Consider the following 24708-nt stretch of genomic DNA (forward strand, 5'->3'; position numbering starts at 1 on the left):
GGCAATGCTGTTACAGTGAGCTCTGGCACTTCGATCATTAGAAATGAGTACTCCTTGTAATTGTTACCATGACATGGCACTGTCTTTTCAATAAAGTATTTTTTTTAAAAAAGGAATGAGTACTCCCAGGTCCTTGACAGTGAGGGTCATCCATGAGGTCAAAGCTGAAAACGTCAATAAACGCCGGCTTTGACCTGCTTGTTTCTATTGCCTGAATGAGAATCCTTCCCCACGCGTACATGCAAAAAGCAACAGAAACAACACGCCACGCGACTTAATTTCAGCACGTCAACTCGCCCGCCACGTGGAGACCCGTGACGGTTTCCGAACGTTTCCTTCCACCTCCCACCCCCCAATTCCCGCCTCCTTCTCCTCATCCTCCAATCGCATACCCCCCCCCAATAGCAGTGGGCGGGGCTCATCGTAGACGAGCGCCAGGGAGCAGAACGCTCACCTCATTTCCCTCGCCCCGCCCCAAGCGCAAAGGGAAGCCAAACGTCTCCTCCTTTCCTTTTCGCCCCGCCCCCTCGAACTTTGCCCCGCCCCGTGCAGCCAGCCGGAAGGATGCGTTCCCGGAAGTTCCGGTGGGGCCGTCGCTGTGTGGGGTAAACAATAATGGCGGAGGCTGCGGTGGCCCCCGGTGGTGGCGGAGTAGCGGGAGCGACAGCCACGGCAGCGGTTGTCACGGCTTCCAGCGCTGGCGACTCCGCCACCACCCTCACCACCACGGCCTCCAGCCTCCCCGCAGCCGAGCCTCAGCCACCGTCCGCCGGAGCCGGAGGGGGAAGCATCAGCTGTTGGACGAAGCAAGTCGCCTGCAGGTAACGTGCTGAGACGAGGGCGGCTGATGGCGCCTCCGGTTCCTCTTCCGTCCCGGCCATTCCCGGTCCTGACTCGCCTTTCTGGGAGCCCGTGGACGCGCTTTCTTTCCTGCTTCTCTCGCCCTGAAGACAAAGCACACTTCGGCCTCCGCTTAAGGTCATCTCCGACCTGGCTGGCTGGCTGGCTTTCCCTGACATATTGTGTCCCTCTCTTTTGCATAGAAGCAGCTGCTTTAAATCGCGATTGCGCTCCCTTCCCTGCAAGTCTTGGCTGGTTTGACTTTATTTTATTTTATTTGAGTTAATGAAGCCAAGCTGACATCCGCAAAAAGCTTAGGGGAAAAAGGGCTGTGCGATTACGCTGGAGACTGGAGGGAACCTGGCTCTGACTCTTTTGTTTCCCTCGGTGTTTTTCTCCCTTTTGGAACTGGCTGGATAGTAGTAGTATTATTGTTGTTACTATTATTATAATGTACTTTATTCATTAAACATGAAATTCAGCCAACAACATTAAAAAATGCATCACAAATACCATTGACTGGTGCTAATGGTTGATAAGGGTTGCTGCCAGCGTCCTAGGTATCAACCAAGTACTTTCTTAAAATATAAGATATTTCGATTATTATTATTTACTTCATTAAACATGAAATTCAGCCAACAACATTCAAAAATGCATCACAAATACCATGATTGGTCCTAGTGGTTGATAAGGGTTGCTGCCAGCGTCCTAGGTATCAACCAAGTACAACAACAATAATAATATCCAGCCAACGATTTGCTTTGGTTACTACTTCCTTACAGCAAATATTCCCTGCACTCTCTGGAGTCTTTTGTATTTCTCTTTCTTCTCAGCCCTTCTTAAAAGTACCGCTGTGGATTCCTAGGCATGATTCTGGGCAGTTTAAGATTGCAAGTGTCCTTATGCCATTGTTGGTGTCTCTGCCAACAATCTAACAGTACTGCTCCATCTTTTGGGTTTTAGCATTAAGGTTCCCGGTTTTTTCTTTTTTTCTTTCTTCTTCTTTGATGCTGCTTCTCTTTGACAAGACAGCTGCAATCAGGATGTTTATTAGATGGAAACTTTTAACATTAAAAGTAATCAGATTGCCCAGTGTGTTTGAAACTTCAAATTGGAATGCATTCAAATTGCTATTGGATACAGGAAAGTATTAAAAATGAACTAAGTTCATTTTTAGGGTTTGATCTTGCATAGAAATGGCGTACTACTGACTTATTGTACAGTGTAGTGTATTTTGTTCTCCAGTTTGATATTATTCAGAAGTCTTTTTCCCCTTCCTTCCTTCCTTTTTCTGTCATGTTTTCTTGTTTCAGAATCTAATAGAATTACCAAAAAGTCCCCAAAGCCCGTTCTATTAATGTATATTATTATTAACCTTGAATAAATGTTCATTATCTGTTGCTTTTTATTGTTTATTTTGGCTTTGGATAGTATATTTTTCTTCCTTGATTTTGATTTTTTAATTACTTGCACATTATGAGAGAGGCAGTTTCATAAATCTCTTAAATACATGCATAATCTAATAAAATAAAGTTTGAACTATCAGTAAGATTTAAAAACAAGAAATTAATATAGTCAAGGAAATAATGAGCATTATCTGCAAAACTCAAATCAGTAAGGACCATATCTATTCTTTTTTGATTTTTGAAACAAGAACACATAATTTGGGAGAACTCCCAGAATCTGTATAAAATTGTTCTGCAAACTTTTGCAACTTTTAAGTCATCAATGAATCCAATCTAGTCTTAAAGGCCTAATAGTTTACCTTAGATTAAATTGATGAGAATTTTGTTTATCCTTGTCAATTTGAATGCATTAAATCTGATTTTGCCATAAAAGAGAAGTTGATATTTTTAATTTCCAGGAATGGGATATAAATGGAGAAATTGTACAGAAAATAAGTATCTCATCCTATTTCTTGGCTTATTTATATATTTTTGTAATTGTGGGAATTAGCTGTAATTAGATATTTTAACCGTGTGCTCTGGATTATATCTGAACGTATTTACCATCATCAGTTACTAAATGGCATTTGTGAAGGTCATCTGAAAATGTTATGAATATTCAACTGCAAAATATGTGAAACTTTGTTGCTAGGCTCACTGTTGATGTGCCAAGTTTAAAAAAATCTAAATGTAAGGAGAATATGCACACACTGTATTAGAGGGAATAATTTAAATCTGGTTCCATTTTGTTCTTTGATAATGTGATGATGAACACTGCAAGTGTTTTTCTCTTTTTCAGAATATACAAAAATATCAATTCAGTGCTGTGTATGGCTAGAAACCTTCATAGGAAACCTGGATAATGAGACACAGAATTTTTAGTTTCTCTTATTCATAAATTATAGCTTTAAACATGCATTTAGAGATTTTTCCTCCCCACTTCTGTCCAAGATGAATAAGATAAGGATGGATTATTTTGGAATAATAGATGGTTCTATTATTAACCTGGTTTTGGCTCTAATGAATTTTGAAAAGTATCTCTTTTGATGCTGATTCTGAATCTTTTAGCTACAAGTTTGTATTTAAATTCATATTGAGTAGGTATTCTAAAATTGAGCATACTGTAGACTTCATTCTTTTTTTCTGTCTCTTAAATTATTAGGTTAAGCTCTCTGGTTGTGGTCTCTTGGTTTCTAGTGGCATGTATAACATGAGTTGGTTTCTGATTCAAAGTAGTCACCCACTGTGAATCTGAATAAAGAACAATGTGTAATAATTAAGTCAGGAAATAATATAATTTCAATACCTTAAGCATAATTTCCTATGAGTGTTTATTACAGACTGAATTGGATACAATTCCCTGATGTAAATAGCAGGGCAGCTTTTCCATGCTCCAGTGAATGCATAATAGTCAGGTAGCTAAAATGGGTCACAGCTAATTAAAGGGTATAGAATCAGAATCTATTTCACTACTCTTCAAAATTGCTTTTAAAAAAAATAAAATCACATGCAATTGATTTAAAATGACTACATCCTAATGAACAGAGGATAAGAATCAGGTTAATTATGCGGTGTCACGTCAGGCTAAAGTTTTCCTCTCAGTGAAATTTTTAAAAACAAGAGATTTTGCTATGTTATGGGTTCACTTGAGGCTGTTGTTAAAATGAATTGGATTTAACCAGCTGGCCTAAAGCATCTGTACTGAATACATGATCAGGTTTGGAGTAGGCGTTGTTGAAACTCAATCTGTACAGGTCAAATTGTACTGCACAAAAGATTATTTAAAAGATTAACTGTTCACTTCATATTTGACAATTGTAACATTGACTGAGTCTGGCCTTGTGTCTCATTATACTCAAACACTATGTCAAAAATGCTGGGAAAGCCCGTCTTCAAAGAATGTGAGGTGAAAGCAATGAAAATTATTTACATTTTTTCAGTTTTATATTCATAATTAGTGTGTTTTTATTACAAATTATTTGCTCTACTATCATTTCATCTTATTTCTAACTTTCCCTTTCCCAAGCACGTCTATTTCCCCATTGCTTATCTGTTAACAAAAGAGCTTTTCTGTACACTATTGAGGTCATTGTAAAACCTAGCAGCAAATGTACATGTGCATGGTCAGATTAAAGTAATGAAATCTCTGCAGGCAGCACATAATCCAAGTTAATGTTTCAATTAAATACAAATTAGAAACAATGGAGTGCCTTTCACCCTTGGAGGTATTGTGTATTTTAAAATCCCAGACTGGTTATTGCTACAATTGTTTTTGATACTTGTTTCTACCAAAGAATGTGATTTAATAATAATGTAGCAAATTTGACATAATATGTTGATTCAATGAAAGGAACGTCCTAGTTTTTTTATGGGCTGGAGATTGCCATTGCAACTTTACAAATTAGGCAGTTGCTCTTTTTATAGATGACCTTTGGGCAATCAAACTGTTTGTAGTACATGAAGGGGTAAAACAGGTATTTTGTGCACTATCTAAATCCATATCAGATTGTTTCATTGTACTGATGTGTGAAAATAATTTACTGTGTATATGGATTTTTTAAAAATGGATGACTAGGGTGGGTTTAAGTGACACATCCATATGTAATACATTTTAAGTGCTAGTGTCCCACTTTACTTCATTCGGTCCTTGCGCTTCACAGCTCCCAACGATCCCTTCATGCCCATCTGGATAGGAGCATAGAAAATATTATGGTGAGCTGCTGCAAACTTTTTTTTTAATTGATTATATGCCATCATAGAGCTGCGATGGCATAGTGGTTAGAATGCAGTATTGCAGGCTACTTCTACTGGCTGCCGGCTGCCTGCAATTTGGCAGTTCGAATCTCACAAGACTCAAGGTTGACTCTGCCTTCCATCCTTCTGAGGTGGGTAAAATGAGGACCCAGATTGTTGGGGGCAATAGGCTGTTTCTGTAAACCGCTTAAAGAGGGCTTATATACTTCACAGCGGTATATAAGTCTAAGTGCTATTGCTATCAAGTGATTCTTGACTTCTAGTGACTACATAGACAGATTTTTCTCCATGATAGTCTATCCTTAAGGTGGTCTTTTAGGCCTTTCATTGTTCTTGCCACTGAGTCCATCCATGTTGCTGCTGATTGTCCTGCTTTTTTTCTTTCCTGCCATTTGTTTTAGAATTAAAACCTTTTCCGGGGAGCCAAGTCTTCACATAATGAGTCTGAAGTAGGATAAATTTTACTATTATCTGTCAATTAATTTTCATTGAAGAGATTTTTTTAGAGAGCAAAACCGATACAAGATAAAAAAAAGTAAAAAAAAACCCTGGTAAGTGAATAAACAAGCAAACAAACAAGAAAAAGAGAAGAAAGTTATAGAGAAGCAGCTTTTGATCCTCTTTAGAGCCGTTATAAATGCATTTATGTTCTTCTATCTGTCTCTATAGTTACACCATGATTCCTTTCCATATGCCACTCTTTCTAATATCAAAACTATCGTGTGTGTGTGTGTGTGTGTGTGTGTGTGTGTTTTTTCAGCAAAAAGTCTGTAAAATAACTGATAAATGTAGTTGTTGTCTTTTCCTTAATTGAGCAAAGTCAATTTTGCCCTCTGTGCAAATTCTGTCATTTTCCCTAACCATTCCTCTGTTGTGGGTGTTTCACAGTTTTTCCATCTTTGTGCATATAATAATCTCACTGCAGATACTACCACTATAAACAAAAACAATCTTCTGTTGGCCTTTTCTAGTCTGTTCATTAGTCCCAACAAAAATACTCTTCTATTTTGAATATTTAATTTTAATCTTTAAAATTATTTCTATATGTGTATTTGAATTAAAATGCTCTAGCTTCTTACAAGTCCACCAGGTATGATACAGTAGCACTTCATGTTTTCCACATTTCCATCATAAGTTTGAAGTACCTTTCTACAATCTATAAAATGTTTCTGGTGTGGTTTTATGGTAGTTTTAATGAAATTTATTTAATACATAGTCTGAAATTAAATAAGAATAGTAAACAATGGATGAGCCTGAAATTTTGTTACTAATTTTGTGGAGAATCTGACAGGTGTATGTGAAATACTATCAAAGTGCAATCAGCAGTTAGATGAGCTGTACAAAATGTATTTTTAGCAGTGGCCAATGTATTGATCTTAATTCAGAGAAGAATCACATTTTTCCCTTTTAGAGGATTAATGCAACTCTATTAAGCAGTGGCTTTAAAACATTCTAGCTTAATAGAATATTTGGAATATTGCATCCTAGCAATTCAACTGCTGAAGAAGTAGTAAGAAATTCTGCACTTAGGGCATGATCTCAAGAGTGCACATGTAGGTGACAAAGGTAGCATTATTCCAGCAGACACTGTATCCCCAATACGAGGTAAACAAACTAGCTTTTGGGGGGGATTTATCTGATTCCTTGATTTTTTTTTTTTAATTCACACAATTCTCAGTAAATTTCCAATGGAACTGAGTTCTCCTGTTGGGAATAACTCAGGCCCTCATCATTTCAAGCTTAGACTATTGCAGTGTGTTCTGCCTGGGGATGCCTTTGAAGGCTGTGTAGAAACTTCAGTCAGTAGAAAATGTTAGCTGCCCACTTCCACATGAGTAAGAACCCTTTTAACGACATGACACTGCTTTTATGGGTGTTTCATCACTTGCTAAATGATGGTCCACTAAAATTAATGTGCCAGTGTTTATATATAAAGCCCTATTTAGAAATAAAGTGCTTGAATGGCCTCTTGTTGATTTTTTTCAGGGACGGGTTTCAATTTATTGTGAATGTTTCAACTGGCATATTTTAAATTATAGAAGATGCATATTTTGAATTTTAAGGGATTATGTTTCATGCATTAGATAGATTTGAGATTAGGCAGTATATAAATTTATGTAACAAACTTGTAAAAAGTGCCATTTAGTGGGGTATTCTGAAATCATAAAAATAAATTGTCAGTTACGTTAAGTCTCATCGGATTAAGGCGTCATTTGATTAGCAATCTGAAATGAATCTTTCCCCCCATTTCCTTTCACTTGGTTTTTTTTCATGTTTGTAAAGTTTTATTTAAATAGTGGGGATACTGTCTTTATAATTGGTTAATTTTAGATATGCAATCAAATTATTCTTTGGGTAACATTGATACAAGTGAATTAAAAATTGATATGTTAAAATTCTGTCTCAAATTTAGCTCTTTGTGCATTTCTTCAAATTGTAGCTAGATGTTTAATGATGCCAGTAGATTCAGGAGTATTGAAAAAAAGTGCTATAATGTCTGCTTTTAGGAAGAGATTTACTGCTTTTAGCAAATGTTTTTTTAATTGATGGCAAAATTTGTTTTTCTTCATGAAAGAAGAGGGTATTTTACTATCGGTAAGTCTGGATTTTATAGTTTTCCCACTTATTTAATTAAGAATACCTTTTGGCTTTCTATAAGATAGGGAACTTTTCAAAAAATAAAGAGTATTTTTCATTCTTGGGTAATTGTCTTTCAACTGATCTTTAGGGACTGAAGCTGTACTTATTCACTATTATATAATATTGACCCTGCTGTGTACAGCTGTCTGACATATTTTACATTCAAATATGCTGTTTCAACCAGACAAGTATTCCAATACTGTGCAATCTTAGTAGAAGTATTTCAAGCTCGAATATAGGATTGGATGTGTCAAAGTGCTTCTGATAAGTTTGGGAAAATGTGTGTCAAGCTTGAAATATTTTGCACATCTGTTCTATTCTGTGGTTTTCTTTTTCTGGCTGGATTTTAAAAAATGATATATCTGTTTCTATTAGCTTTTCAGTTACTAATCATTTGCAAGCAGCTGTATTTTAACAAAATAATGATGATTGTTAAGACATGACATGAATGACTTCAATAAAATGCAAACCTGCATTTAAAAGCATACAAATTGCAGTTTAGGGTAGAAGGGCAAAATTACCAGAAGAATAAAAAACAAGAATCAGACTATGTAGACATAGGCTTGATTGATCAATTATAGCTTCAGTTCACTTATTAACAAGTTCTCTGGTGAACTGTTCATCTAAAGTACCCATAAGCAGCCAAAAAACCAAAAATAACTAGCATAATACAAAAAAATATTAAAATCTTAATTGCTCCATCATTCAAATATCTTAACATTTTGAAATCACAGAATGTCCTACTCAGGATTATAGTAGGCTTTCTTGAGAGAATATTCTGTAAGTGTTGGATATTCCACAGCTCTGCCTGATGCATACCTGCCTCTGGAATCCATTTGTGAGGTCTTTTTTTCAATATAGGTTTATTTTCTACAGAGAAAAGGAAATGCAGACAATTTGATACTAAATAGACTTCGTTGATTGTCCATTATTAATGGTATCATGAGCAGTAACATAGATTACCTCTATTTTTATTACTGGTCAGGGGCGTGTTCTAAAAAGGTGTTTTCTAATAAAGAGTCACTTTTCAGAGTGAGATGGGTGTCCTATAAATTTAATAAATAAACACAAATAAAATTAGACAACATCCAGTTCCAGCATTCCCTTTCTTCTCCACACTCATAGAAGCTCACACACATAGAAGGTCACTCATAATGCTTATTCCATCTTTACAGGTAGTCCTCAATTTATAACAACAATTGGTTCTGTTTTTTTTTTTTTTGTCATAAATCATTGTGTTCATAAATCAAATCATCCCATGACCAGACCCGAATTTATGGCCACTTTTGCCATAGTGTAAGTTGAGTTACACAGTTGTAAGCACAAATCCAGATTAACCAATGGCATTTTTTTGTTAGAAATTAGCACATAACATAGCAAATCCCGATCATGTGTATGTGTCATGCCATAACCTAGACATGTCAAACTGGCAGCCCATGGGCCAGATATGTCCACACAGGCCACTCGCACCTTGGCTCCACAAAGGCAAAAAAAAAAAAAAAGGCCTGATATGGCTGGCGATGCAATCGGGTTTGACTCCCATGCCACAACCTGTTAGAAATGTTAGCCAGTTGTCCAGTGATCATATTGTGATCCCATGACCATGCGGTCGAGCAGAGGTTGTAAGTTCAAATTTAGGTCGCAGCTGACTTTTTTCGGAGGTTGCCTTAATTTGAATAATTATTAAGCAAAAACGTGTTGAGGGGTACCTGTTACCCTCCTTGCGATTCCACAATTAAGTGTAAGAGGACTACAGACACTTTTGCAAATGCTTCACTTGCATAGGCACAATAAAAATATTACTGCCCCAGATTCATAAACGTATTGGCTTCCTTCATTTCACAAACCTTCATTTTTTATTTTTATTTTTTTTGCAAATGGTGGAGGATGCTCAGGATCAGCACCAAGACTCAAAGCGATGTTCCTCAGGAAGTTTAACAACTAATTTGCAAGGAGGGAGCTAGACAGCTAAGTACAGCTCTGTTACCAACAGGCTTGGTGTGTGTGTTTGTATGTGTGTGTATGTGTATGTATATATGTATGTTTTCATAGATTTTCACGAGTGTAGGTATCCTGGTCTTGTTGTATTCAGGTCTTTTCCCGCGTAAGATTGAGATTGTCTTGGCAACGTTTCAGTGAGGTCTCACTCGCCATCTTCAAACACCTGCCTGAAGGCGAGTGAGACCTCGCCGAAACGTTGCCAAGACAATCTCAATCTTACATGGGAAAAGACATGAATACAACAAGACCAGGATACCTACACCCGTGAAAATCTACAAAAACGTGTGTGTGTGTATGTTGGCAGCTAATGCCAGCCAAACTGCCTTTTGCTTCTTAATATGTAACAAATCACATTTAAAAGATACCAAACATTTTGAGTGACTGATGAAAAATTTAATATAAAACCAAATACTTATACTGTTGCTACATAATATGCAAGCCTCTTCATGGATGATGTAAAATTACACAGTGGACACCTAATACCATGCTATGCAGGAAACCCTGTGGATTGCCTTGCATACCTACATGCTTCCCACTTCCACTCAGGACACATGATCAACTCTAAATCTATGGTGATGTTGTACACTACAATAGATTTGTTTTGACAAAGATGCTCAACTGACGACAACTTTACTTGCTGGTATTCTAGAATTTTTATTATATTTCTAATACCTTTGCTTTGCAAAAATAATTTGAGATATTTTATCTGTTTCAATCATCTCTCTCATTTAGTCTTTAGTTTCGTATAATATATGTGGGTATATGCATAATTTTGTATTTATTTGTTTTTTCATGTTTATGTAGTGTATAGTGAAGGTGGTGACCCTTTGAGAGTTGTACGCAATGAAATTTCATTTTAATGTATGCCAATTTGTGTACATTCAAAGTGACAATAAAGCTGTTCTGTTTGTTCTGTTCTATTATTTGACTTAAGCCATCATGTGACCATGCCCAATTTTATGATCTTTTTGCCACAATCATTAAGTGTATCTGGCTTTGCTTGTTGGAAGCTGTTTGGCAAGGAACCCTAAAACTGTTATATTTTTCTCTTAGAGTGTTAATTTCTAAATAAAGCTTGTGATAGTTTTTTTATAATTTGACCATGCTCATCTGGTTTACACACTTTCTTTTGAATTCTGCATGGCATCCTACCTTATTCTTACTGATGTTTATTTTGTATAATTTTCTTGGAAAATGATTTTCAAAATTTGAATGTAGTGCTGCTTTGCTGCTTCATTTTATAATAATATGAATCCTGCAACTAAAGGGCATGCATTTTCAGATAAATATAAATCCCTCTCTAGGGCAGAATGTTTTCTTAAACTACAAGTAGTTCTTGAGTTACAACAGCAACTGAGGCCAGAATGTCTGTCGCTAAGTGGTTGTAAAATGTGACATCATGTACACTCATTACTTAGCAACGGCAATCCCAGCAGTTCCAGGCAAGAACTGTGGAGCACAGGCAATTCTACAGGCAGGAGAATCCTGTCGGCTTGCCACTATTAAGTGGAGACAGTTGAACAAGCAGTGGGAGAGGAAGCAGCTTCCAACTTCCTGCTGGCTTCCCAATTGACTTTGCTTGTGGAAAGCCAGCAAGGAACACTGGAAACCACATGTTTGCATGATTACAATATGTGTTTATGATATTTTCAGTCACACAAGTTAGTGGTGGCGATTGGTTTAGGTAGCTGTAAAATGTAGCTAGAAAAATCCACGATACCCCAATTATCAATACTAGAGCCCATAATGACTAAAGTGTTGAGTTTAGCACTCCAGAACATTAGGATTATTATTCAGGAGTGTTTGTAATTTGTTTTCCATCGGGCATGATGGAATGCCATTAAAATGACATAATATTCTTTCTGGTTCAGCCATATTTATAAATTTTTGTCTTTCAGATATTTCATGCATGGTGTTTGCAAGGAAGGGGACAACTGCCGTTATTCCCATGACCTCTACACTACCCACTCTGGCATGGTGTGTAGGTATTTTCAGCGAGGATGCTGTGCTTATGGAGATCGTTGCAGGTATAGAAATGCTCTATGTTTTACAAGGAGCAAATTCCCTATATTTATGGCTAGTTATCCTCAGTGGCTTTTTAAAGAGATAAACAAGTTTTAGTTCAATGAATTTGATAAAATGTGAGCAAGCCTGATCATGGAAGTTGCACATTACTCATTTCAGGTGTTACACCAGTGCTGATGTAGTAGCAGCATTACTCAGTATAGTGGGAGCAGCCAGTGCTATTATATTTGTAAGAATAGGATTGTGATTTGTGGTTTCCCATCACTGGGAATCTTCACGTAGTGTGTTGCACAGATACATTTTGTATTCTACAGAAGCTGGTGCAGATACTGAGAAAAAGGACTGTTAGGCAGAATTTTAATCATAAACTGAACGTGGAAATATAATGTCAATGTGAGACAGTAATAGCTACTGTGTTTATAACTGCCTTCTAATTGCCATTTTCTGTACAGCGCAAAACTTTTATAGAAGCCATTTAGAAAGCAGGATCACAACAAAATAAATATTCTACTGCTGTGTCCCATTTCATTGTAGCTTTGCCTAACTTGATACCTTCCATCTGGGATGCCTCTCTAAAGTCACTCTAATCCCCATCATCCATAAATGTAAACCATACTCCGGGCTGCAAAATATGTGGAGATCAACAGGAGAGAGAAAATTGATCATCTCTGAAAAGTTCACTTTTTTAATTCAACAACTATATTAAAGCCCCGTAAAACATTGAAGTTATTTTGTTTTTGTTTCCAGAAAATCGATTGGTGAACAGTCTACATGTAGAATAATAAAGTATATATTCTTTAATGCAAATGCAGTCATTGCAAAGGGGCTCAGGAAGAATGATATATAGTATTCCTACATGCATGCAGTTTAATTTCTTCTATTTTTTTAATCTGATGTAAAAATAATATATATATATCAAAACACTGGATGTGACAATGTATTTAAGATGAAATAATTGGAAGTAGGGAAGAAAGATAATTCCTAGGGTAGAATCCAGTACTGCAATGAGTGGAAGTCCACAAATATGGGAATGCAGATTTCTTTTCTCTCATTAACCTTCAAAATCTGCTTTAGCAACCTTTTAGAACAGATTTTGATTTCCCAATAATTGCTTTCTCTTACTGATCAAAAAAGTTGATACGTGCATTATATCTCTCACATACCCCCCCCTGCAAAGGGCACTTATATCTGATGGCTCATCCAGCAGTGCTAGAGAAAATATTTACCTCAGCAAGCTTAACAAGTTACTTCAAAATACATTGTCAAATAACTATTTAAGGCCACTTCAAGTATCTTAATGGGGCTCTCTTTCCCATCCCACTTTCATATAATGCATTTCTGATTCCGTGAAGCAATTTCTTCCAATTGGAGTTCACATAGCATTATTTTTGCAATTTCTGTCTTTGCTCCTGATCAGATATGAACATACTAAGCCATTGAAAAGAGAAGACACGACTACTGTGAGTCCAGTTGCAAAAACCTATCCTTCGGCCTCAACGGATGTGACCCCATCTCCTGGAACACTTGAAGTGAACAGCGGTGAGACTGAAGACAAAGAGCTGGCAGCTGCAGGAGCTGGGGCTGAAGATTGGGTGAATGCTGTGGAGTTTATTCCTGGGCAGCCATATTTTGGTCGTGGTAAGTTGATTCGTTGTAATAGTGATAAATGTTCATTGCCAACTGTGGCCTTTTTGTTGTCTCCCTAGGATTAGTGTCTAAGCAACAGCTGTATTCATTTGAACAGTTGTTCTGCTTTGTGTTATAAGGTGCCATACAATAAATCAAACACTGATTTATGGGGTTCCTTCCCAGCCTTGCCACTGAGGGCAGTGCCTCCCTATGGTCCATTTAGTTTAGCCCAATTGGCCAGCCATCTGTTGTGGTCTGAAGGTGCCAAATATTCTAGGAGGCTTTTAAATTGCATATTTATTGAAGGAAGGTCCACTGAACTTGATTATCTAAAAAAAAAACCCATACCTAATATAATAACAAATGAGGGATTTGGGCAGCAAGAGGAAGTTATATATGCAAAATGCTGCTGCGGACTCCAGATTTTATCACCTAGGAGGCATTTGATTTGCCTTTCTGTATCATTTGCCTTTCAATAGTTTAGAGATAAATAAGAGAATACACATTTGTCCAAGTAATTTATCCCTCCTTTAATTAGGAATATTTTCCTTATCCAAGTGATTAGATGTTCTTTTTCAGATTGTAGTTAGTTCTTTTTGTGTGTGAAGTGAAAAACATTGTAGCCTCTGAGGATCACAAGGACTGGAACCATAAAGTCTTTTTATCTTTAGATCCTCAGCAAACCACCATTTACAATAATACAATACAATAGCAGATTGTATTGTATTATTGGAAGTTGGAAGGGACCTTGGAGGTCTTCTAGTCCAACCCCCTGCCTAGGCAGGAAACCCTATACCGTTTCAGACAAATGGCTATCCAACATCTTCTTAAAGACTTCCAGTGTTTCTTCTTTGAAGATTAAGTGTAATCTGATAACAATATGTGATACAATTTATGGACTGAATGCAGAATTCATTTGTACTTCAAATTGTATCACTTAAAATATCAGTTCTGAGGATTAGGCTTCTTTGATTCTTCCCTATGTCTAATTTTTGTAGTGCTTTGCTTAATTAAAAATATGGCAAACACACAAGCTTGCACTTTGTATTATTTTAGTTCCAAATATTTTAGTTGGTTCTAATAAATGATCACCATTCAGGTGTAACTTTTGGAATTTTTGCCACATTTATAGCAATAGCAATAGCAATAGCACTTAGATTTATATACCGCTTCACAGTGCTTTACAGCCCTCTCTAAGCGATTTACAGAGTCAGCATACAGTATTTTCCCTAACAATCTGGGTCCTCATTTTATCCACCTCGGAAGGCTGGAAGGCTGATTGCCATCAGGCAATTGGCAGTCAGTAGAATTAGCCTGCAATACCGCATTCTAGCTACTGCACCCCCACTTAGCTGTGATTGTTTTTCACGTTATTTTAGTAATTTTCAGTAAAGGTTGTCCTTGATTTACAACTGTTAGCTTAACAAGGGCTTGAATTCAACAACCTCTGAAAACATCAGTTGCAATCCAAATTTGAATTAACAACTGTTGACTTATCCCTGCAGTCATGTGATTGCAATTTGAGCACTTGGAACGGGTTTACATTTAAAACCAGTTGCAACATCCCATGTTCATGTGATCACAATTTGTGAGGTTTTTTTTCCAGTTTCTGACAAAACAAAAAAGCTGGACAGATAATACCATTGGTTAAGACTTATGTACTTATTTTATTTCCATATGACTTGTCTTGTGACATCAAATTGGGTCTGATCACAACAATTTATGATGGAAATCCCAATCGCAATTGTGTTTGTATGTTGAAGACTATGTGTATTACATTTACATTGTTCAGATGATTCTAGCATTACTCAGATATTCTAATAAGAGCACATGGATCAAATTGTTCAGCTTGCTTCTTGTGACTCAGCTTTTTGTTTTTGATGCGCAGATCTTGTTGAATAGCCTTTGCTCAAGTAATTTCTCTTCTAATCCAGTCAAGCTGTTGATTAACAACTCTCTCTATTGCCCTGTATACATTTCCAGTTGTCAACACTTCTTTAATAATATGTTTACTTCTCTAATGACATGTTTAGGGAGGAACCTAGCCATAATTTGTTACATATTACTAGTCAAGCCCTGGATACAACCAAAATAACACAAACATGCATGTTTTGAACTAAATCATTCCTATAGTTTTATCCTTGCCATGAAAACCTGATTTACACAGAAGATTTCTTAACATTTTCCTGTATATGGGAATTATTTCGAAAAATCAGCAGTGTTAAGCCGCTGCCACTCTTCTAGGAGTCCTGCTACATGAGCAGGGTTCACTATTAAGCTGATTTGTGTTAACTTGGGGAAAGACAACTGAAATGCTTCATTCTCTGGCTTTCCACTATCAGATACCAAAATCCAAACATCATACACTGTTTATAATCATTGAAACTAATAATAATTGTCAATACTTACATCCCCCATGGTTGTCCTTCACCTGGTGGTTGGCTAAACTTTTAAAAGGTGGTTCTTTTATATGTCACTCTGCATGCATGCAAAATCTGCACATTAGCATATCTCCATGCTTTTCATATGCAGTACAGTGTGTATGTTGGAATGGACCATTGAACTAAATACCATATTTTTCAGAGTACGCACCAGAGTATAAGACGCACCAAGATTTTGAAGAGGCAAATTAAAAAAAAAAGTTTTTGTGCTCTGCAGATCTTCCCAAAACTGCCCAATTTTTGCGAAAATGGGCCCGGTTGTTTCCTCCCCAAAAGGGGCATGAATAGCCTTTAGGAGGCTTATAGAGTGCTCTTGGGAAGGGGGGCAAAAACGAGCAAAAAATGGGCCTGTTTTTTTGTCAAAGAAAGAGGCATGCATAGCCTTTAGGAGGCTTATAGAGTGCTCCTGGGGGCTGGGGGGGGCAAAATTGTGCAAAAAATGGCTCATTTTCCCCTCATTTCTGCCCTCCCCAGTCCCCAGCAGTACTTTGGAAGCCTCCTAAAGGCTCTGCACCGCCATTTTGGTGCAGGGGGCGGGGTTTCGGGAGGCAAAAAATGTTGTATTCAGTGTATAAGACGCACCCAGATTTTCAGCCTGTTTTTTGACGGAAAAAAGTGTGTCTTATACTCTGAAAAATATGATAAGTGTGTTTTCACCTCCTTCGTGTTTTTGGAATGCATTAAAAAGATGTTTCATGTTGTTTCAAATAAATTGTAAGATGGTAGTATTTTTGTGTGGAAAATGAGAAAGAGTGATAGAAGACTGACCTATTTTCCTTAAGTAAAATAATTTGTATGTTTACATTTTTTTTAAAAAAGGCTACTCAGGCTTTACCATTCAAGAATCACTTGTTCTTTGTCTCCATTCTGATTGCTCCAGCTGCTCCTTCCTGCACTGAAACTCCTCTGCAGGGAATGGTAATTGAAGAGGAATACGAAAAACAGCAAACCAGCTTAGAGATGAAGAAACAACTATGTCCCTATGCTGCAGTAGGAGAATGTCGTTACGGAGAAAACTGCGTATATATTCATGGGGATATCTGCGACATGTGTGGCTTGCAAGTCCTCCATCCCGCTGATGCTGCACAGAGATCATTACACATAAAGGTAAGTGGGTAAAATAAGTGAAATAACTAGTTGGCTGGAAAAACCACAGAAACATTTGAGTTCTTGCAAAGGGCTTCTCAGTTCCAGAAAAGAGCAACAAAAATGATTGGGGGGCTGAACCTTGGTTACAGGAATTGCATTAGTCTAATGAATAGAAGGACATAGAGAGGGGACGGACGAACATGATAGCACTGTTCCAGTATTTGAGGGGCTCCAGAAAGATGAGGAGGACAAACTATTTTCCAAAGCACCAAAAGAGAAGGCAAGAAACAAAGGTTGGAAACTAAGGAGAAAATCAACCTAGAGCTAAGAAGAAATTTCCAAATGGTGAGAGCAATTAACCAATGGAATAGCTTGCCTTCAGAAATTGTGGGTATTCTGTCACTGAAGGCTTTCAAAAGTGATTGGTCCAAGAACACTCCCAGATTGTGTGCCTGCTCTTTCGGGGAACAAACCCTGTCCAGAACAATTTCCATGGATCCCAAATGTTTCTGTACTTACTGTATTTCTGTCTCCTGGGATTCAGTCTTGGTCTGTCCATAGACGGGGATAAGTTTGAGTGCCATCAGTATATTGATGAAATGGAACCACAAACCAATGGATTGTGTTTCCCAATAACTTCAGGTAAATATTAAGCAAGATGGGGGAGAGGTAAAGTCCCAGTGTGTCCTGCAGTGAAATGCCAAAGGCTTGATCTATCTTTCCCAAGGAAGAATTGGACCTGGCCACTAAGGCAGAAAAAGAACTGCCAAAGTGTGCTCCTAGTCACCAACCTTCAGAGAAGATCCAAAAGGATGCTGTGGTCCATGAGATTAAATACCACTAAGACCATGATGGCAAACCTATGGCATGTGTGCCAGAGGTGACATGCAGAGCCCTCTCTGTGGGCACATGCCCCATCGCCAGCTGGTCTTCGCGGGTGCCGGAAAATGGCCAAAAAACAGGCTGTTTGGGGGCCATTTTCAAGCCGTGTTTGGCCCGAAAGCAGCAGAAAAACGGTCCCAAAAAAACCTTAAAAAAACAGACATGCACATATCCTCCAGCTGGTCTTCAGGTTTCCGGCGCACGCACACGGGCACGTTCCACTTTGAACATTTGGTGCCAAAAGGGCTCACCATCACTTTGCACTAAGAGGTCTAACAGGACCAAGAGAGATGCCCCCTTTAGACCTGTGGCAGAGCGATTAAGGTTGCTTCTGTGCTGAATACAACTGAAAGAATTCCAGATAAACCATCTGATCCAGAATATCCAGGCAGCCAGATGGTTTCTGCACTTGATAATTCTCATTTTCCTAACTCTTCCTTTGAGGAGGTGAGATAAACTACTTGGTGGTATTTTGCTTTCTAAGATATGGATTCTTAGAAAATGAAGGATTTTCATAACCTGCCATCTGTGTGGGGTACATAATGCTATGTTTCCCCTTTGAAATAGATGGGAGCAATAGTTGGGAAAATATGTGTTTTAAGTTAACCACAGACTTTAAAATATGAGGAACTCTTTACTGCTGACAGTGTGATTATCACTATTGCATTTTAAACTTCAGTGAGAAACTGATATAAAGTGAATTTCAATGATAATACGGAGGACCAACTTTAAAAATAAAGAAATGGAAGAACTACAGACAAAGCAAATCAATAATAAATGTTTGTGAGAAATGATAGGATTCTCAATATCCTTCTGAAATGTGCTAATAGCACATTTTATCCAGCTCCTACCTATAACTATATGTCATTATATTGTTATGGTCAGTAAATGTTAAATGTGATTATCCAGTTCAGGTTAGTTCATACATAGAGGGATGAAATGCATGATTATATCTTTTACAGTACTGGGCTTCAAATGAATGAATTTCAAGATTTATATTAAAATCAGTGTCCTCAATTTAATCGTATAGAAGACACAACACGGAAAGAAGATACAATATTCTTGTACACAATATGTATATTTTCAGCTTACTCACTGCAATTTGGTAGTTATGTTTCATTTCCATGGATTTGGAGTGGTAAAGCAATAAAAAGCTCAACTATTTCTGAATATGAGATAGTTTGACATCCTGTTGCCATTTTTCATTTACAGTTGCTTCTAGTAGATACAAATGGAACTTAATTGTGGCTAGATACCATGGGGTTGTTATGTTACATGCATTTTATATATATATTGCCAGTCTTGTTTCTGCTGAAATGTAACCCGCTCATAGTAAAAATGTATTTTATTTCAGTATTTTAGTTCTTTCCGTCAGAAGAATTAAAAAAAAAAAGACAAGGTGCCAAGAAAGCAGCATAAAAAATAAAACATCACTCATTCTCATTCTTTCGATGCCAAGGGTGGCATTTTATAATCTGAAACACTTAAAGGGGAAAAAAATGACATTTGAAGTTGACAGAGCAGTGGTGGTGAATCTTTTCGACACTGAGTGCCAAAAAGGGAACCCACATGCTTGACTGTGCCGCAACCTGGAAGAGGAGCTGCCCAGGGCTCAGGTGCACACCTGAAAATGAACTTCTGGCTCCCAGCATGTGCTCCAGCCAGCTAGTCTTCCAGTTACTGGAGCTCATGTGCGCGCATGATGATCAGCTGGCCTTCATGCAAGCGGCAATGCTGGAAACTGGAATAGCTGGTCTTCTGTTTTCCTGCATGAGCATGTGCGCCGGCCAGTTGATTGTTGCGCACACATGCGTGCCAGAAACCCAGAAGAGGAACAGATGCTGCCACATGTGCCAGGTGACATGGCTCTGCATGCCACTCCAGGCATGCATGCCATAGGTTCGCCATCACGGGAGTAGAGCATTGTAGAAGTTGTAGACCTCTCAAATACTTTCATGATTCCCCCCCCCCCCTCTCACTTTGACTTTATGATCAATAGTGTCAGTTTCTTCTCCTTTCCTTCACAGTCTTGCATCGAAGCTCATGAGAAAGACATGGAGCTCTCCTTTGCGGTTCAGCGTAGTAAAGACATGGTGTGTGGCATCTGCATGGAGGTGGTATATGAAAAAGCCAATCCCAGCGAGCGTCGATTTGGGATTCTATCCAACTGCAATCATACTTACTGTCTCAAGTGCATTCGCAAGTGGAGGAGTGCTAAACAATTTGAGAGCAAGATCATAAAGTGAGGCACTTCCCCATGTCCGTTGTGCTTTGTTTCTTGGGGAGAATTAGTATTTTGTGTGAACTGGCAACTTCGTCCCTCTTTCATCCCAAGACTGCATTTAATACATAAGTAATGTTATCATTCAGCATTGAGGGGTTTTTATTTTTTATTTTTTGGATCAATTTTCTGACCTCAGTACTCCTGACTGGTCAGCAAGATCCACTGAGTTTGAATGTTAAGTCATACTTTTTTGTTGTTGTTAAATGGAAGCAACCTGCTGTTCTGTTGGTTGGTTGCTGTACAAAATCACTTGGGTTCAAATGGTGCAAGAGACAGAAACTCCAAACATGTGTTTCTTAAGTCTTTTCTCGTTCCTTACTGAGCCAGTGGCCCATTCCTTTTTAAAATCTGCTTGGAAAAAAAAAACCAAACCAAACCAATATGGACATCCAAGAAAACAAAAGTTACAAAAATAAATTTATTTATATCTAAAGAAAAATGAGTCTGTGTGTGAAATGTTTTTCCCCTTCATGTTCTTTGAAAACCTCAATCAATGCCTTGGGTTGGGGGAGGGGGGGGCTTGAGGGGTGGCAGTGGGGAGTTTTAAATTGTTTAAAGAAATGCAATAGACCGGACAGAGATACGATAGACTGCTTGTAAAGGTGGTTGTATGTCTGTGCTGGGAATGGCGCCCCTGTCATGTAGAATTTTGCAGTGCAGTCTGTTCGTTTCCCAGGTCCTGCCCAGAATGTCGGATCACATCTAACTTTGTCATTCCAAGTGAGTACTGGGTGGAGGAGAAGGAAGAGAAGCAGAAACTCATTCAGAAATACAAGGAGGCAATGAGGTATGAGCATTGCAGCCTCGAACCGAGCTTGACTGCGGAGGTTAAAGGGCGTACATGGAGAAAAGTGTTACCTGAAGTCCTCTCGTGCCTCCTTCCCACCCCACCCCGTGAGATGCATCTTTAACCACGAGCAGATGCATGCTGCGTACACAAGTAACCTTTGTGCCAAATAGCCTCATGTGCTGTTCCCTTTGTCCACCCGGTTTACAATTTAGTCATAAAATAATAGCACATTTTATTCTGGAGTGTTTCCTCTGCATGCACCTATCCATACGCACACCTTTTCAGTAAGCACATCCACGTAATCCACTGTGTTACATATGTTAATTAATTTAACATGGTTTCCGCAACAAGCAGTCTTTCTTTTTTTTTAAAAAAAAAAAGTCACCTGGCTTATAAAGCAAATACAGTACTGAAATCTGATTGGCTATGCTGTGAGTAAGGGTTGCGATATTTTCCTTTCCAGCAACAAGCCATGCAGGTATTTTGATGAAGGCCGTGGGAGCTGCCCATTTGGAGGGAACTGTTTTTACAAACACGCATATCCTGATGGCCGCCGAGAGGAGCCCCAAAGGCAGAAAGTGGGGACTTCAAGTAGATACAGAGTAAGTCCCACTGCTTTCGTTGACTTTTTTTTTCCTCCTTTGCAATAGAAAAATAAGTTTTGAAGTAGACATTTGAAGATAGCTGAATAAAAAACTATTTTGACCTACAGGATTGGCGGGGGGGACATCAAAAGAATAACTTTGTAGAAGCAAAAACTTCATATCCTCTTGACATTTTTTTTAATCATGAAGAGGTAATCAACCTAAAGTCCGGGATTATGTAATGGGCATGATTATATGTAACATAGCCAAATCAGAGCAATGCCGATACTTATATTTTTATGTTGAATGAAGTTTCTTGTAGGCTGACTTGAAAGTATAGTTGATTATTTTTGTGAAATGTACATTGTTCTACATACATATTAGCTTAGTGCTACTTAGAATAATGTAGTCCCCTTTGCCAAATGTCTACTTTAATTATAAAAGGGTGAGTAACAATGTAGCTTTAATATTTTTCTACTTATTTTAAGAACGATCAAGTACTCCTCCCTTGAATGAAATTGTATCAGAATTAGCAAGAGAGTCTTCCTACCAACTCTAAATTAGTAAGAAATATTGCTGAAGGTCTGAGTGTAGCCCACCCACTAGCCTGGAACCTATTAGGCCTCTATTGTGGTCAGCTAAGAGCTTAATTATCCCCCTCCATCATCTCTTGTTCGGTGTTCCTTGAAAGTGCAGACAATGGATAGTAATCAAAGGTACCTCCTATTAGGTAGATTGCAATTTGCAGGCTTGTTATAATGCTCTGGTGTTTGTCTGTTTACAGGCGTCATCTTTGACCCAGAGGTACACCTTGCATGCAAGTATGCAAAATGTCTCCCCAACAGAAAAAAAGTTGTAAAAAATATCAGGATCACGGTTATATTTTTTTATCATCCTAATTCCTTGCATGGGTATCTGCAGAGATTTTCTTTGACCTTCAGATACCGGTAGCATTACAGAGGCCTACCTTGACACCCTAAATCAGGGGTCTCCAACCTTGGCAACTTCTAAGACTTGTGGACTTCACCTCCCAGAATTCCACAGCCAGTCTCCAACCTTGGCAACTTCTAAGACTTGTGGACTTCACCTCCCAGAATTCCACAGCCAGTCTCCAACCTTGGCAACTTCTAAGACTTGTGGACTTCACCTCCCAGAATTCCACAGCCAGTCTCCAACCTTGGCAACTTCTAAGACTTGTGGACTTCACCTCCCAGAATTCCTCAGCCAGTCTCCAACCTTGGCAACTTCTAAGACTTGTGGACTTCAGCTCCTAGAGTTCCTCAGCCAGCTGGCTGAGGAATTCTGGGAGTTGAAGTCCACAAGTCTTAGAAGTTGCCAAGGTTGGAGACCCCTGTCCTAAATACCCCCCTCCCCTTTGACCAAGCTTTCTCAGTTTTATTCAGTGTTTGATGAGGAAGGAGGAGTATTGGAACGCTAGCTGTAGGAATCATCTAGGTCTAGGTTTGTTTGGGGAATGGCACTCATGTGAGGCCATTAATTCTGCTCTACTTGTAGGCTCAGCGGAGAAACCGGTTCTGGGAATTCATTGAAGAGAGGGAGAGCAGCGATCCCTTTGAGAATGATGAGGATGAGGTGGTGACCTTTGAGCTGGGTGAAATGCTTCTCATGTTGCTGGCGGCAGGAGGCGATGATGACCTAACAGACTCCGAGGATGAATGGGACTTGTTCCATGATGAGCTGGAAGACTATTATGACTTGGACCTATAGCACATCTTTGTGATGTTTGGACTGTCTGCTCCATTCCCCCCCCCCCCCCCCCCAGGCAGTAGCTCTTTTTCCTGTGGTGTTGTGGCAGTGCCTGTGTTTTTCTCCTAGGCAGGCCTATCAATTCCAGGTGCTGCTGTTATAATAACTCCCCACCCCACCCCACTCCCAAGATCTGTCTCCTTTTCTCTCCCCCTCCCCCTTCTTCCAAGCCCTAGGAGTGTGTTTCTTTTTCTGTTAAACAAATGACATAAAATAAACCTTTAAAGCGTTAGTTTTTTTTTTTTTTTGTAAAAATGAATTTAACTGTCAAGACAGTTAGATTAGACTTGTTGCTTTATATCTGTATTCCTGACAGGATTCACCCAGTTCCAGGGTTCAAATGTTTACAGGACTTCCATACTCATCTTTAAGAGCCCAGATACAAACCTGAGAACACTGGCTGTACGGCGGGGGGGATGGGCAGATGTTGGCCAACTGCCTTGTTCCACAATAAGAGACTCTGAAAACCAATTTTCCTACTTCAGATTTCAGGCCAGCACATATTTTCTTGGCTGGCTTTAGCTCCATTCCAATCCCCCCCCACTCATGTACATGTGTTCATTTGTGGTTTTGGTCTCTTGTTTACTTGCACATTTACTATTTACTACTGTGTAACCAGAACCAGGTGCGAATGTTCCGGTTTTTACTGTTCGGCATGAAAGGCAAAATGTGTTTGTGTGTGAAAGGAGAACTTTCTATGTATGTATATACAAATAAAATACAGAGTTGTATCCCAAGGGCTGGGCAACTTGGTATATGTGTGTATTAAACCCTTTCCCTCTATTCTTCTCATCCCCTTCTTTACATAAACCTTTTGGTGCATGATATCTTAACATTCAACTGGATTTTGAAATGAATGTTGTGGTCTCAGCAAATTCTGTGGAAATAGTCTTTAAAACAACTAATAGAGTAGACACTTCCTTATTGACACCAGCACTCCATTCTCTTCCTAGTCATCCTTCTACTCCTTTTGGGTGTATCTGAGTCACACAGGTGTAGGAATATTGTTAGCCACAATTTGGACCAAATTATCCACGTAAGGGGTAACACCATATTGGGGTTCTTGTGCTCTCTTCATCTTTGCAAAGCTGTAGAACAGTGTGATAATTAGAGTTAAAACCATGAAATCTCTGCCTCTCTTAGAAGGATCCTTGTTGCCTTGCAGAACACCTGAATTCGCTAAGTAGCTATACAACATGCATGTTGCTACATTATCCATAGAAAAAAAGAAGCCAGGCACCAGTTCTGCTAGGAAGAACTCTTGAGGTCATCAAAATCTTTCTCCCTCTTTTCCCTTCCCCTCTTCAAGGGAATTTTAACTTTCATTACATTTAATGCTGCTGGGTTGTCCTTGAATTGTTCTGCTTATGTCCTTTTAGATTGCATTTCCTTTCACTTTTAAATGGAATCAAAATATGTTGCTGAAGTCTGTGTTACTTTGCAGCTGCCTTTTGTAAGAAACACTTTTCCCAAATAAAAAAGCAAAAAAAAAGTATGATCTCTGTATTCTTGAGATTTTATTGGGATGGGGGCAATG

At 38.5% G+C, this 24708-nt stretch overlaps 1 protein-coding gene across 2 annotated transcripts; it reads left to right on the forward strand.

Annotated features, from left to right (window-relative positions):
* Positions 1-546: 546 nt before the first annotated feature.
* Positions 547-23403, forward strand: MKRN1 (makorin ring finger protein 1). 2 transcript variants are annotated; one of them, XM_081956939.1, is made up of 8 exons: positions 547-821; positions 11579-11707; positions 13123-13343; positions 16656-16882; positions 19774-19988; positions 20707-20817; positions 21284-21422; positions 22920-23403. In XM_081956939.1, exons 1-8 carry the CDS (start codon positions 616-618, stop codon positions 23130-23132), a joined length of 1461 nt encoding a protein of 486 aa, XP_081813065.1. In that variant the 5' UTR covers positions 547-615; the 3' UTR covers positions 23133-23403. The 2 variants fall into 2 exon arrangements, with proteins under 2 accessions (XP_081813065.1, XP_081813066.1); XM_081956940.1 differs by having other exon boundaries at positions 548-821; positions 20707-20750; positions 22920-23135.
* The last annotated feature ends 1305 nt before the right edge of the window (positions 23404-24708 follow it).

Source organism: Natrix helvetica, assembly GCF_964273705.1.
Source record: "Natrix helvetica genome assembly, chromosome: 6".
Lineage (NCBI taxonomy): Eukaryota > Metazoa > Chordata > Lepidosauria > Squamata > Natricidae > Natrix > Natrix helvetica.